At 50.7% G+C, this 13,676-nt stretch overlaps 1 protein-coding gene across 3 annotated transcripts in view; it reads right to left on the bottom strand.

Annotated features, from left to right (window-relative positions):
- The window catches only part of Hlcs (holocarboxylase synthetase), a 176,558-nt gene that overhangs the window by 148,659 nt on the left and 14,223 nt on the right, over positions 1-13,676 (bottom strand). For 2 of the 3 annotated variants that reach the window (XM_085685801.2, XM_087898964.1), the window contains exons 3-4: positions 4,971-5,133; positions 3,599-4,533 (exon numbers count right to left, since the gene is read on the bottom strand). In XM_085685801.2, coding sequence (XP_085541927.2) covers positions 3,599-4,533; positions 4,971-5,022 — 987 coding nt within the window. In that variant the 5' untranslated portion in view covers positions 5,023-5,133. The remainder of the gene's footprint in view (positions 1-3,598; positions 4,534-4,970; positions 5,134-13,676) is intronic. The other variant, XM_087898959.1, reaches the window with a different exon arrangement.

The raw sequence follows: 13,676 nt of genomic DNA, 5'->3' as shown, positions 1-13,676 counted from the left end.
CACACAAACATCTCCAACACATCCCTGGCAGGATGAAAGACCACACTGGACTACCAGATCCCACAGGAGCGGATTTCAACTGCATGTCAGAGTCCACTTAGTAATAGCAAGCAGCCTGTGCTTAGTTTACTTTGGTTTTCTCTGCTGATTTTCCAACCGGAACACTGGAAGGCTGAAACAGCATGATGCCACCCCCAGGTGCCTTCAGTCATTCAATCCTTGCCTAGGCTGTAACCAAGGCAAACGCATTGTCCAACATGTTTACAAATGCTGAACTCTGGGGCCAGTCTGAAGAGGCTGCAGGACAGTGGTCAGTGGACAAGAGATATGCCTGTCCCCCAGACAGCCCTTGACAAGGGACAGAGGAGAAAGGGACACCCACATCCTCATCAATGGGCCACTTCTTCCACCTGAGTACACGGCTGCCCTCGGGGTTAACCTATACAGGTGGCACAAATAAAATGAGCACAGGTTATGTCCCCGTAGGCGCTCAAGGGACAGAGGGAAGCATACGGCTGAATGACGTGGCCTCACCAGGTGGTATGGACACATGGAGCTTGCGCAGTGAAGTGTGCCGAGCTGATCTGCACAAGAGGAAGAGGCACAGGCCCTTCTTCTGCCAAGCTGCAATAGACTCCCAGGCCCAAAGAGGGCACCACTAAGGTTGGGGAGATGCTTTTACTTGCTGGACTGTGCAGGACAATGGTCACTTAGCATGCATGAGACCCTGGGTGTTGCCCTTTCAACTGGTGAGAGACTGACCAGCACACCTGACACTGTCGCGGGGGCGGGGGAGGCTATCGTCCTGACACAATCACAGTCATTGGCTGGCGACATCGACATCCTTGACCTGGCCTCTTCTAAGCTAAGGCTTCTCCACTGCACTGAAAGCCACAGGTAAGAATATTTCTAGCAACAAATGCAGAGTGGGCGGCTGGCGTCCAGTGGGCAAGTCCAGAAATGCAGCTAAATGCCTACAGACTGCATGACCACATCTCCCCACCAAGACTGCCCTGGCCCAAAACTGGTAAGAAGGCCACAGCTATGAACTTCTTTCCTCAGCTAATAGGGTAAGCAAATGAAATCTTTTCAAACCCATGTTCAAGCTGCACTAAGGCAACATCAAGCCAAATCCAGAACCATTTGATGACCGAGTATCAGTCTTAATTCTCAGGTTAACATTTTCCCAGCAGATGCAATCTCCCCAGCACGGCAAGCGCATCGCCAGCCCCTTCGCTGGATCCCCACCCGGTGAGCACCTGCACTCTGCCCCTAAGCTCTCTGCCATCTCTTACTGGGTTACATCATTCCTAGATTTACCACAGAGATGAAGGCTATAGGATTGAGCAGAGAATGAGGAAACTACGCAGCCCATAACAATATGTATTGGTTGATTTCAGTGAGGCTGGAGGAGGCAACAGTGAGTGACCCTGCCACACAGGAGACTGGAAGTCATTTACAACCAAAGATGACACTCTAATCCTCGGACTCTGGTTTGTGGGCCTGCATCATGTTGCCTTTTTCCTTCCTACGGCAACACACTGCAGTATCAGATTTTATGATAGTATTGGGGTCAATTTAAATGGTGCAGCAGACAGATGTGCCATGGAGCTCGGAGCAATGGGCTGCAACGTGCCGAATCAATTTTCTAGCACAGTCTGTGCACAGAAGTGGTGGGGGGAAGAACTCTTCAAAACTGAAATACGGCTCCAGGAAGTGGGGTCTTCAAGCAAATTTTTTGAGAGTGCATGGTTGCTACAGTGACTATATAGCAGAGGGAAAGATAAGAGGAACATCTAACTAGCCCATGTGGCCTGCAGCCTCACAGGAAACCTGCTGGCTCTCCGTGTGAACGTCCATCCCAGTATCCGGATTTCTGCGTTTTGAACAATAGGCTTCAGGATAAGGGCAGGAGAGCCGGGGGTGAGTGCTGGTCGTGTATGTGTGAAGACCTGCGCCCCCAAAACCCACACAAAGCCAGAGTCGGCAGCACGTGTCTGTGATCCCGGCACTCCTACAGAGAGACGGGGGTGGAGACAAGACAGACCCTGGAAGCCTGTGGCCCAGGGAGCCTGCCTGGCTTACGCAGGAACGAACAAGAGACTCTGTCAAACAAGGTAGAAAGAAGAACTGTGTCCATAGCTGGCCGCTGGCCTCCACCTAAGACCCACATGTGCAGAGATCAGACAGACAGACACGGGAAGATCTGCTGCATCTGAATGAGTATCTGTGAGCCTGTAGGTATGGATGCACATGCAGTGCCTGTAGAGACCAGAAGACAGAGGCTGATCCCCTGGAAATGGAATCACAGACAGTTGTGAGCCATCATGACGGTGCTGGGAACCAAAGCCAGGCCCTCTGGAAGAGCAGCCAGTGCTCTTAACTGCTGAGCCATCTCTCCAGCCCTAAGTACTTGGGGTTTAAATGTTAACAAATCGTACGGAAAGAACAGAGGCTGTGAAGACCTGTCCAACACTAAACACGGATGTGACCGAGAGCATCACTTGAAGGCGACAGGTGCTGGTCTGGATTCCCTTCTGTGCCTCAGAGCTCCCTGCATTAAACAAGGGCTTGATGATATCAACCAGGGTGTGCGCTGAGGCCAGAAAATAAACCATGCTTTAGGAAGAATGGTACCAATAGTGACGAAGATGAGAAAGTGTTCTGGCGACTCCTTGGTTGACCTGAAGGCTTAACTCACCTTGCTGCCTTCTGCCTTGGCTCCTCCATCACAGGCAATTTAGTTGATGGGGGTATTCATGAAAGCCCTCAGCTAAGCCTCCCACACCCCAGAAACTTCTACACACAGCAGAAGCTCAGCCAAGAGGACAACTAAGTACAACTACCCGGTGGCACTTGGATTCTTGGGCACGTGTGTGGTGGGGGAGTGGTATGTGTATGTATGTGTGGTGTGTGTGCGTATGTGTAGTAGGGGGTGTGGTGTGTGTGTACATGTGGTGTGGGGCGTGTGGTTTGTGTGTGTGGTATGTGTATGTATGTGTAGTGTGGGGGTATGGTATGTGCATGTGTAGGGGGTGTGAGTATGTGTAGTGTGGGGGATGTGGTGTGTGTGTGTGTGTGTGTGTGTGGTATGTGTAGTGTGGGGGTGTGGTGTGTCTGTGTGTGTAGGGGGTGTGCGTATATGTGATGTGTATGTGTGGTGGGTATGTGGGGGGGTGTAGGTGGTACGTGTGTACATGTATGTTTGTGTACGCACACACACACAAGAACATATAAGCTTGTGTGTGGAGGCCACAGGATCATCTCAGTTGCTATTCCTCAGTGCTGTCCACCTTGGTTTCTGAGACAGAACCTCTCACTGGCCTGGAACTGACCAAGGAAGGAACACTGGCCGTCCACAAGCCCCAGGGACCCCCGTCTCTGCCTCCCCAGCAGCTGGACTACAGACACAGGCCACCACGCATGGCTCTCCTCATGTGGGTTCTGGGGACTCGAACTCAGGTCCTCAAGCTTGTAAGGCACACACTTTGCTGCTGAGCTCTTGTCCCAGCTGCTCCTGGACGTCTCAGTGTCGAGCCTTAAAGAGCACACTCTGTCCAAATACACCCTAAAGCACCGTGTAGACACCACCCCATACCTGGCAGAGAACGGCCTCTCCTCCGTGGCTTCCAAAAGGCACGTGAACAATCATCTTGTCCTTGTCTGGATTCTCTAGGTGGCCCTGGAGTTTGCCCAGACCGAGGCCTTCCTCATAAACACAGCCGCTGCTCAGGACGCTAAGCCGTACCTCACTCCCATCAGCCTTTGAGAACACCAAGTTCTGGACTGTGCTCTGTAGCAGGTCCTTGTTTGCCACCTGAAAGCCACCAAACGTGAAGGAGGAAGACAAGCTCAGCACCTTCCCTCCCTGAGAAAGATAGGCCATGAACTTCTGGTATATGTCTTTGGGGATTGGGTCCCTGGTGGCAATCACCAATAACAGACAATTGTCTGGCCACGGGTCCCTGAGAGCACTGTCTTCCAGCAGATGGTAGAGCGTGTAGCTGTCCGTGTCCACACAGTCGGTCAGGGTAGCCCGCACCTGCTGGAGCCGGCCCAGGCCTTCCTCGGAACTAGAACCCACATACAGCAGGATATTGGGTGCCTTTCCCGAAAGGTTGACTCTCCTCCCTTCCCGCTCAGGGCAGAGTTCATCTGCAGCCCCCTCCGCGCTGCTGCTGTGATCGTAGGGAAGATCCGGAATGTTCTCTGCAGATGCAGACCTCACTGACGCGATAGTACTGCTCTCAAGTTCCAAACACTCGTGGCAGCTGGCCAGGTGAAGCTGATGGAGCTCGGCGGAGCTCTGCCCGGGGTCACCGTCTGCAGCCGGCTCACCTGCAGACGCACAGCCTCTCCGCGGTAGGGAGGAGCCCTCACCAGCAGCCTTCGGGTCACCTTGGCCAGCACACTCCATGATGCCCTGCGCAGGCTCAGCCTCAAGGGAAGGGTCTGGGCCCAGGGGCAGGGCTTGGATCTGCTCGGCGGAGGCCTCGCTGACTTCCTTCAGAGCGGGGTCCTTTAAGTGAACTGCTAGAGAATCAATAGGAGAGATCATTAGTCAGCAGTGCTGACCAGAACCCAAGAGACCAGTGCGTGCCTCTGGTCCACCCCAATCCGCTGACCAGAACCCAACAGACCAGCGCGTGCCTCCGGTCCACTCCAATCCGCTGACCAGAACCCAACAGACCAGCGCGTGCCTCCGGTCCACTCCAATCCGCTGACCAGAACCCAACAGACCAGCGTGTGCCTCCGGTCCACTCCAATCCGCTGACCAGAACTCAACAGACCAGAGCGTACCCCTGGTCCACCCCACCCCCCTATATTAGTTATACACTTCCACAGTGAGAGCAAACCTGTTGACTAAAACTGAAAGCAAACATGGCCCTAAGTCACGGCCTGGGGAAACTACAACCACCCTCCGAGGAATCACTGTGACACCCGTGGAAACCTTTTCCCAAGTTACTTACAAACAATCTTCTGGGCTATCAGTCCATGATCCATCTGGAGCCTCTCCTCCATAAACGCCACCCCGAGCTTGCTGAAGTTGTCCACGCTTGCTTTAGCTATGAACTGGTAGGGATCCCCGGGTCGGAAAGCTAACGGCAAACAGCAGTCCGACCATTTTACAACCTGAGGAAAGAGCCGGTGAGGGGGAAAGACAAGCTGAAACTTTCATCCACAGTGACCAGACACGACACTTTACCCTCAGGCTCCTCGGTAGGGTACCATGATACAGGCAGGCAGACTGCATCTAGCAAGCTACTAGATACCACCTTGGATCAGAGCAGAGGTATTTGGGCTCAGGCATCCTCGTTCTGACCCAACAAGAGTGATTGATTACAAAGCACTAACCAGAGCTCTGTTGTGACTGCACTCTGCCAGATGTGGCGATACACACCCCTCACACGGCCAGCACGCCCCTCACGCCGCCAGCACCTAGGAGGCTTCAGTCCGAGGGTCTCAAGTTCAAAGACAACATAAGCCACATACTGAGACCCTTCCTCAAAAAACAAAAGGGAGGGGTTAGAGAGATGGCTCAGACGTCCTGAGTTCAATTCTCAGAAACCACGTGGTGGCTCACAACCATCTATAGTGAGATCGAGTGCCCTCTTCTGGCGGGCAGGCAAACATACAGGCAGAACACTGTATACATAATAAATAAATTTTCAAAAAAAATCAAAAAGGAGAACTGGAAGGATGGCTCCACGGGTAAGTACACTTGCTGTTTTTCCAATGGACCTAGGCTCAGTCCCGGCACCCACGTGGTGACACAACCATCTGTAACTCCAGTTACAGGGAACTGTACTGCCCTCTTCCGGCCTCTTCCGGCACCATACCCACATGGAGCACAGTCACACATGCAAGCAAAATACCCACACACATAAAATTAAATGTGAAAAAAATAATAAAATAATAATAAGTGTAACTTAGAAATAAATAAAGGTTACCAAAGTCTCAACTGCTTTAGGGCACTAGAGATGAAAGGGGCATTCTCCAGACATGAGCAGAACCTGAGAGCTCTTTTGTATCGGGCACGAGACAGGAGCCTCCAGAACACCCAGTAATGTACAGGAAACCTGCCCACCAGTTATTTTCCAGTGCAGTCAGGGGCAGCAACAAAGATCTACCCAAAAGCACATCAGACCCCCCACTCCCAGAGCGCAATTCCCTATTGTAGCATTTCAGGAACCGGAAGCTCAAATGCGCTCAGAGACAGTCGCAAAGGCAGTTGCTGGGAAAGACAGCGCGGACAGTTCACAATCCTACCACTAGAGGGCGAGAGACACATGAGGCGAGGAAATGGCCTTCCAGTTTGGTTATCAAAGAATTTCACTAAGGAGTAGTCTGAGGATTCCCAGCGGAGAGGAGGATCCCGCTGAGCAGGAAGCCTGGTTGCAAAGTCCAGGAAGCTTGAGTCAGACACAAGCTCCACTCACCGCCGCTCCCGGGGCCCCGTGCACCTCTCAGTGCCCTCTCTGTCCAGTAGAAACAATGATAGCATCACTCGTCACCTCAGGTCTGCTTGGCAATGAAATTAAAGAGTGTACAGAGCCGCAGAGGACTGAAGAGAGTCACCCCGAGGCCACTCCTTGCTGTCCTGAGGACCTGAGTTCAGTTCCTAGCACGTGGGGATACAACCCCTCTTCTAGACTGATACACTCATATATAAATAAGTAATAAAAACAATCTTTTATAATAATAACAAGAGTTATAAAAAGGAGTAAAGCTTAGACTAAAGTCCCCAGCTTCTATCAGCAACCATCAGAGAGTCCTCTACTCCCCAAAATGTCCTCAAGGGTAGACTGTCCTGCAGTTCACTGCCAGAGACACAGAAGTCTGAGTTCCAATTTCTAAGCTGACGGGAGAGGTTTTTAGAATAAACTTCCTCCCGGAAAACCACAAAAAGTATATACTGCCGGAATAACCAGAAATTCAAACACAAAAGAATGAAGACAGATCCCTGCCTCAGACCATTACCCAAGCTGCACCAAAGACCTCAGCTTAAAACGCAAAAGTATGAATCCTCAGAAGAAAACAGAGGCAAACTGTCAGAACCCAGGATCAAACGACAGTTTCTCAGGTTTGACATTAAAGGTACAGGCAACGTAAGAAAAAAAGATAAGGGGCAGGGGAGATGGCTCAGCAGTTAAGAGTGCTGGTTGCTATTCCGGAGGACTCAGGTTCAATTCCCAGCACCCACATGGCAGCTCACAACTGTCTGCAACTCCAGTTCCCAGGGAGGTAACTCAGACACAGAAAGACAATTATCACATGTACTCACTCATAGATGGTTTTTAAACATAAAGTACAGAAAGCCAGCCTGCAAACCACAATCCCAGAGAACCTAGACAACAATGAGGACACTAAGAGAGACATACATGGATCTAATCTACACAGGAAGTAGAAAAAGATAAGATCTCCTGAGTAAATTGGAAGCATGGGGACCTTGGGGGAAGGTTGAAGAGGGGAGGGGAGAGGCAGGGAGGGGAGCAGAGAAAAATGTAGCGCTCAATAAATATCAATTAAAAAAAAGATAAATTGGAAGTTACCAGTGCTTTTTGTACGTCAAAGAACATTGCTGAAAAAGTGAAAAGGCAACACACGAAGACGGGAGATATTTGCAAATCACACAACCCCTACAACCAACAGTGAGAAAGGAAATGACTCACTTTCAAAGTGAACAAAGTGGAATTTGAATCCATTATTTCTCATATAATATGCAAACGCACAATAAACAAAGTAAATGCAAACCAAACCACAGTGGAATATCACCTCTATGCCCACGGGGCTGGCTAGCATAAGAACAGGCTAGGACTGGAGTTGAAGATGAGAGGAAGCTGTCAATCCAGAGGCAGCAAGAGGGCTCAGCAGGTGAGGGCACTGGTTGCCAAGCCTGGTGACCTGAGTTCAATCCCCAGAACCCACCTGTGGACAGAGAGAACCAACCCCGGCAAGTCATGCTCTGACCTCTGAGCTCCACAGCACACCTGTCCACACACACACACACACACACACACACATACAGGATACATACATGCACACACGCACACAGAATCAATGTAATAAAATTTTTAAAAAGAAATGGGAATTTGAACACATTGCTGACAGAGATACAACATGGTTCAGCATCTTCAGGAAAGAATTTGAGGGCTCTTCAAGAAGCTAAACACTGAGTTACCACACAACCAAGCAATTCCACTTGAGTATGTATCTAGGAGAATTAAAAACAGAGGCCATGTATGTTAAGTTGGGAGCGTAGCCCCCAGTCCCTGGTATTCATCCCAGCCTCTCTGGCCTGGGAGTTGCTTTGCTCTGGACTCCAAATCCCAGCATGCCAGGTCCTGACCCCTCCCCGGGGAAGGGTCAGAACCACTCCCACAGGGTATTTAAATAGGCTCCCAGAGGAGAGACACATGGTTTTTGGGTCTGCATGGGCTTCCTGATGTCCTGTCTCCCCGCCATGTGCTCGGCCACCCAAGTGCGCCATACTTAATAAAACGATGGGCATTTGATTTGGTTTGATTTGACCTAATTGGATTTCTTGTGCTGGCAGAGCTGCCTTTCTTATTATTTCTTCTTAACAGTGTACACACACACACTCTGTGCGTAAATGCCCACAGTACTGTACATAACCCCCCAAAATAATACAAATATCCTGTAATAGACGACTGCATAAAGTGTATATCCATACACGGATGATTAAGCATCTGTTAAGAAGGACTGCAGTCCTAACGCCTTACAACACAGATGAATTGTGAATCACTTAACAGATGCTGCCTCCTCGGTCAGGGTTTCTACCGCTGTGATGAAACACCATGACCAAACCCAAGCGGAGGGGGAAGGGTTTGTTTAGCTCACTCCTCCATATCACAGCTCATCACCGAAAGCAGTGGGGCAGAAACAGGAGCAGGACAGGAACCGGGAGCCAGGGCTGATGCTGAGGCCATGGAGTGGTGCTCACTGGCTTGCTCAACCTGACAGAGCCCAGGACCATCAGCCCAAGGTGGCCCCACCCACCATGGCTGGGACCTCCCCACCAATCACTAATTAAGAAAATTCCCTACAGGCTTGCCTGCAGAGTGTTCTCGTGGAGGAATTTTCTCAGTTGAGGCTCCTCCTTTTGGAAGAGTCTAGCCAGTACCAAGCAGACAAAATAAAACTAGCCAGAACAGAGGCCAATAACCAAAGGTCATGTATGATGCTAGTAATGTACAAAAATCCACAGTCAGAACGTAGCTTAGTGATAGGCGTGAATGGTGGGGGCTCAGTTTCTTTCTGGGGTGAGGCCTTCGAGGCCAGACAGCGGTGATAACTGTAAAATGTTGTAAATATATCAGAAACCACTTAACTGAATTGTACACATTAGAAGGGTAAGTCTTACGACATGTAAATTAAACAGCAACTTTTTAAGAAGATTTATTGTATGTATGTGTCTGTGTGTATATGTGCACACGCATAGTGCTGCCTTCAGACACCAGAAGAGGGTGTCATATGTTCGGGTGCTGAGTTACAGGTGGCTGAGAGCTGCTCTGTGTAGATGCTGGGAATCCAATTTCGGTTCTGTGCAGAAGAGCTCAAGAGTGTTATCACAGAGCCGTCTCCCCAGCCCATACGCCAGTCTCCTCAGGAAGACGGTGACGCCGGTGGGCCAGCTAGTCGGGAAGAAGGCAGTAGCCTAGACTTGAAGCTGGAGCTCCGCTAACCGAAAGGAGCATCTCTGAACCAGCTTCCTGTCTCGATGAGGGATGGGACAAGACCGCCTGCCTACCTGGAAGCCACCAGGGAGGTTTAAACGGACGGACGGACGCCTTAAAGAGCCAGGTGCACACGGGTGCTCTGATTATCTCAGAACGTGACGTCCCCAGAGCAGTTTCTCACGGCATGAAACACAAAGGTGCAGAAAGTGAAGTCGGATGTTACAGTGGCTTCTGGCCCTCCAGCTCAACCTACCGCACGAAATCTTATTCCTGAGTAGTCATAGAATTTAAATTGAACTGAGTTTTCCCTTAGGATAACAAAAAGAAAGAAAGAAAAAAGAAGTTCATAGGCGCCATTGAAAGACCTGGGAGGAACAGTGATAAACATAGGACTCTGGCAGGAGCTGACAGAATATGTACAGAAAGAGAACCCCAGGAATTGTTTCACGTAAAACTCATGCACACACGCATGCAGCACACACATACGCATGCACATACGTACACATACACATACACAATGCACATGCACATACACCCATACACACGCACATGCACATACACCCATACACACACACACACACACACACCACATACATGGAGAAAGAAGAAAAACAAAACACATAAAACATTGATCTCTAGGATGCCAGTACGGCAGCTGAAGCCTGCAACAGACAAACGTTGTGCTGATGCCTGGCGTGGGAAGGAGGCAAGGCTGTCTGTGGAAAACGGGAGGAAATGCTAACACCCAGGCAAGGGCAGTGCCTGCAGAGGAACAGAGCAAAGGAGCCCTGGTTCACCAGGGAGCTTCACAGGTGTCGGCGGCTGCCAGCCCCTGCGGGCTTCAGGTAAAAGGAGCCGATGATTAAATCCTCACGGCTCAGAAGGAAAGAGATGCAGGGAAGGAAGGGGGGGGGGCAAGAACAGGAAAAGGCCACAGAACAATACGTGCACGTCCCTCATCAGGTGTCCCGAGTCTCCCAACTGTTTCCTCACCTAAACGCACTACTTCCTTTCTCTGTGAGCCAGGGACCATGGGAACTCCTCCTTTGGGCAGTGCAGGGGCTGGGATCAAAGACAGGCAGCACCTACACCTGTCAGTGATACTGCACGGGGCGGGGTGGGAGATCACCTTCCAGTGGATATGGGAGACAAAGGGGTAGAGAAGAAACGGGAAGCCAAGCTAAAGGCTGACCTCATAGATCAAAGCGGAGGAAGCAGAGGCTAGTGTGAGCACAGAATTTCCTCCCGCACACCACAGACAGATCTTATCTAGTCACTCCGTTCCAGGCTCCCAGTCACGACTCATGAGGACATGCAAGGGTTCTCCACAACACTGCAGAAGCAGAGCGCGAAAGAGCGGCCATACCTCTCATTCAACAGAAACTCTACAAGCTGTCCGGCTGCCCCACTTGACAGTATGCGAATTTCTAGGATGTGTCAGCTTCCTAATCATCCGGAATGCCTGCCGGGTTCCTAGAAGTTCTAGCTAGCAGGCACGGTGGGGATGCATGGAACCCCCAACGCTGAGGAGGCAGAGGAGAAATGCTACTCCAAGGCCAGCCTGGGCTGTGTAGCGAGCAGGGCATGGCGGTCCACACCTGTAATTCCAGCACTGCGGAGGCTGAGGCAGGAGGACGGCCACAAACGTGAGGCCAGCCTCAGCTATAGAGCAAGGTCGCGCCTCAACACACGAACAGAAAGAAAGGAAAACGAAAGGTTCCAGGAACAAATTGGGGGGTGGGTGGAAGAGGATGAACACAGAGCCCGGCAGGGAGTCGGAATCTGGGGCGCGGATTACTGGCGATCTCCGCTGCCTTTCAGGCTTGGGAACCATGTTAGATATGGGTGCAGGCAGGGAACGTCCTCCCCAGACTCTCTCACTGAGCACTCGGCCCTCAGCTGCCGGCCCTGCTTTGAGAAGCTGTGGAAATTTCAGCAGGTAGGATCAAACAGTGGGTCACTAGGAGTAGGTCCTTGGGGGCCGTGTCTTGTCTCAGACACTCCTTCCGTCATCTCTGCCTCTCTTTATAATTAGGTAAACCACCTCTAGCACACATTCCTGCCAAAGTCCAGGGCAGAGTTCCAATTCCCAGTTAAAGTCTATGAGGCCATTTCTCATTAGACTGCAGCGATTCTAAACCTGTGGGTCGCATGACAGATATTTGCATTACAATTCCTAACAGTAGCAAAATCACAGGCATGAAGAATCAACGAAATGATCTCATGGCCGGGGTCACCACAACACAAGGAGCTGCATTAAAGGGTCACAGTGTTAGGAAGGTTGAGGACCACTGGATTAGAGCATTTTATGTTTTTGACATACAGCTTAGAAATATTCAATTCTGCCACATAGTAAATAGTAAAACGTATTTATGAATTAAACCCCATATATTTTATCTTTTTTAAAAGTTTTTTAATGTGTATGGGTGTTTTGCCTGCACATATGTCTGCATACCACATGCATGCCTGGTGCCCTCAGAGGCCAGAAGAAGGTATCCAATCTTTTGAGACTGGAAGCTACAGAAGGCTGTAGATGCTGACAATCAAACCTGAGTCCTCTGGAAGAGGAGCCAATGCTCTTGAACTGCTGAGTCATCTCTCCAGCCCACGACACACCTATTTTGTGATATAGTCATAAACCTGTAAGACACACTAAGAGCAGACATGTGGGACCTGTGTATGCTGACAGGGATAGAAGGACAGAAAAGAGGGATACCCAGGGACAAACAGCCATAAGATGACTGGGTGTGATGGTCACTCTTCATGTGCAACCTGACTGGATTTAAAATCACCTCTGAAGAGTTCACCAAGGCCAGTTGGACTGGGACTGAACGAGCATGTGATCCAACCAGATTTTCTGAATGTGGCCAGATTCTCTGAATGTGACTGGCCCGGAGTCTTTCTGAAAAGCCATTGACAATGACACTGGGACTTGTTTCCTCTGCATATACTGGATTTTTGGGATCCAGACTGTTTGGATACTCACCTTCCTGGACCTGGAGGGAGAGGGGGGAGGAACTTGAACTTCCCACAGGGCTGGAAGCCCTGACTGCTCTTAGGGATGGAGAGGGAGGAGGAGGGGGAGGGTGTTGGGAGGAGGGGCGGAAATGGAAACTTTCATAATTTAATAAACTTTGAAAAAAAATCACCTCTGAAACACACCCCAGGGCTTATCGACTGGGAAATCCCACCCTAACCACAAGGGGTTCCATTCCAGGGGCTAGGGACCCTGACTGAACAAGAAGCAACAGGCTGGTGTGGGCCAGCACTCTCCGTTCTCGCTGCTTCCTGGTTCTCCACAGCACAGCACGTGCAAGCCGCTTGGCTCTGCTAAGGCCGTAGTCTCGGCCCCTCCAGCATCATCCTCCCCTGCCATTAGACAGGGTCCCCGCACAGCGAGTCATCAAGCCCTCCTTTCCCTAAGCTTCTTCTTGCCAGTCCTCTGCTCACAGCGCCAAGGAGAGCAACACACAAACCGTGCCAGGTCTAGATCTGAAGTTATGTCAACCTCAGAGTGGCTGTTCCCTAAAGCCGCGTGTGTGCTCTACACAGAAACACCGACAAATAACAGTGCGGATTCTAAGCGGATGGCTGCTAAGCCACGACTATTGCAGGCACGCACGCCACGTCGTTACAACACAGCAGGAGTGCGCTGGCTTCAGGACCCTTTCGTCTGCTGTCCGCTGAGCCGCGGGACCTCCACTCAGGTCCCTGTACTCATGAGAGGCAGAAAAGGCCGGCGAAGCAGAGGGAAGAACAAGACGTTTGAGAACTGTAAGCCCATGTTCCAAGCTGTAGTTCCATCCCGTGGGCATCTGATCCAGAGCGTTGCTTGGCCCCAGATCTCCTCTTGCTTCTCACTCACATCTGAATTGACTTAACCCATCTGGACATCTTCACTTGATCTGCCTGCCTCTGTTCTGGGGCTACCAGAACAGCAGAGGCAGGGGGATCTCTGTGAGTCTGAGGCCAGTC

This window comes from Myodes glareolus, chromosome 2 (genome assembly GCF_982192425.1).
Source record: "Myodes glareolus chromosome 2, mMyoGla1.1, whole genome shotgun sequence".
Classification (NCBI taxonomy): Eukaryota; Metazoa; Chordata; class Mammalia; order Rodentia; family Cricetidae; genus Myodes; species Myodes glareolus.
The sequence above is the reverse complement of the archived record's forward strand: the minus strand, read 5'-3'. Positions and strand labels throughout refer to the sequence as shown.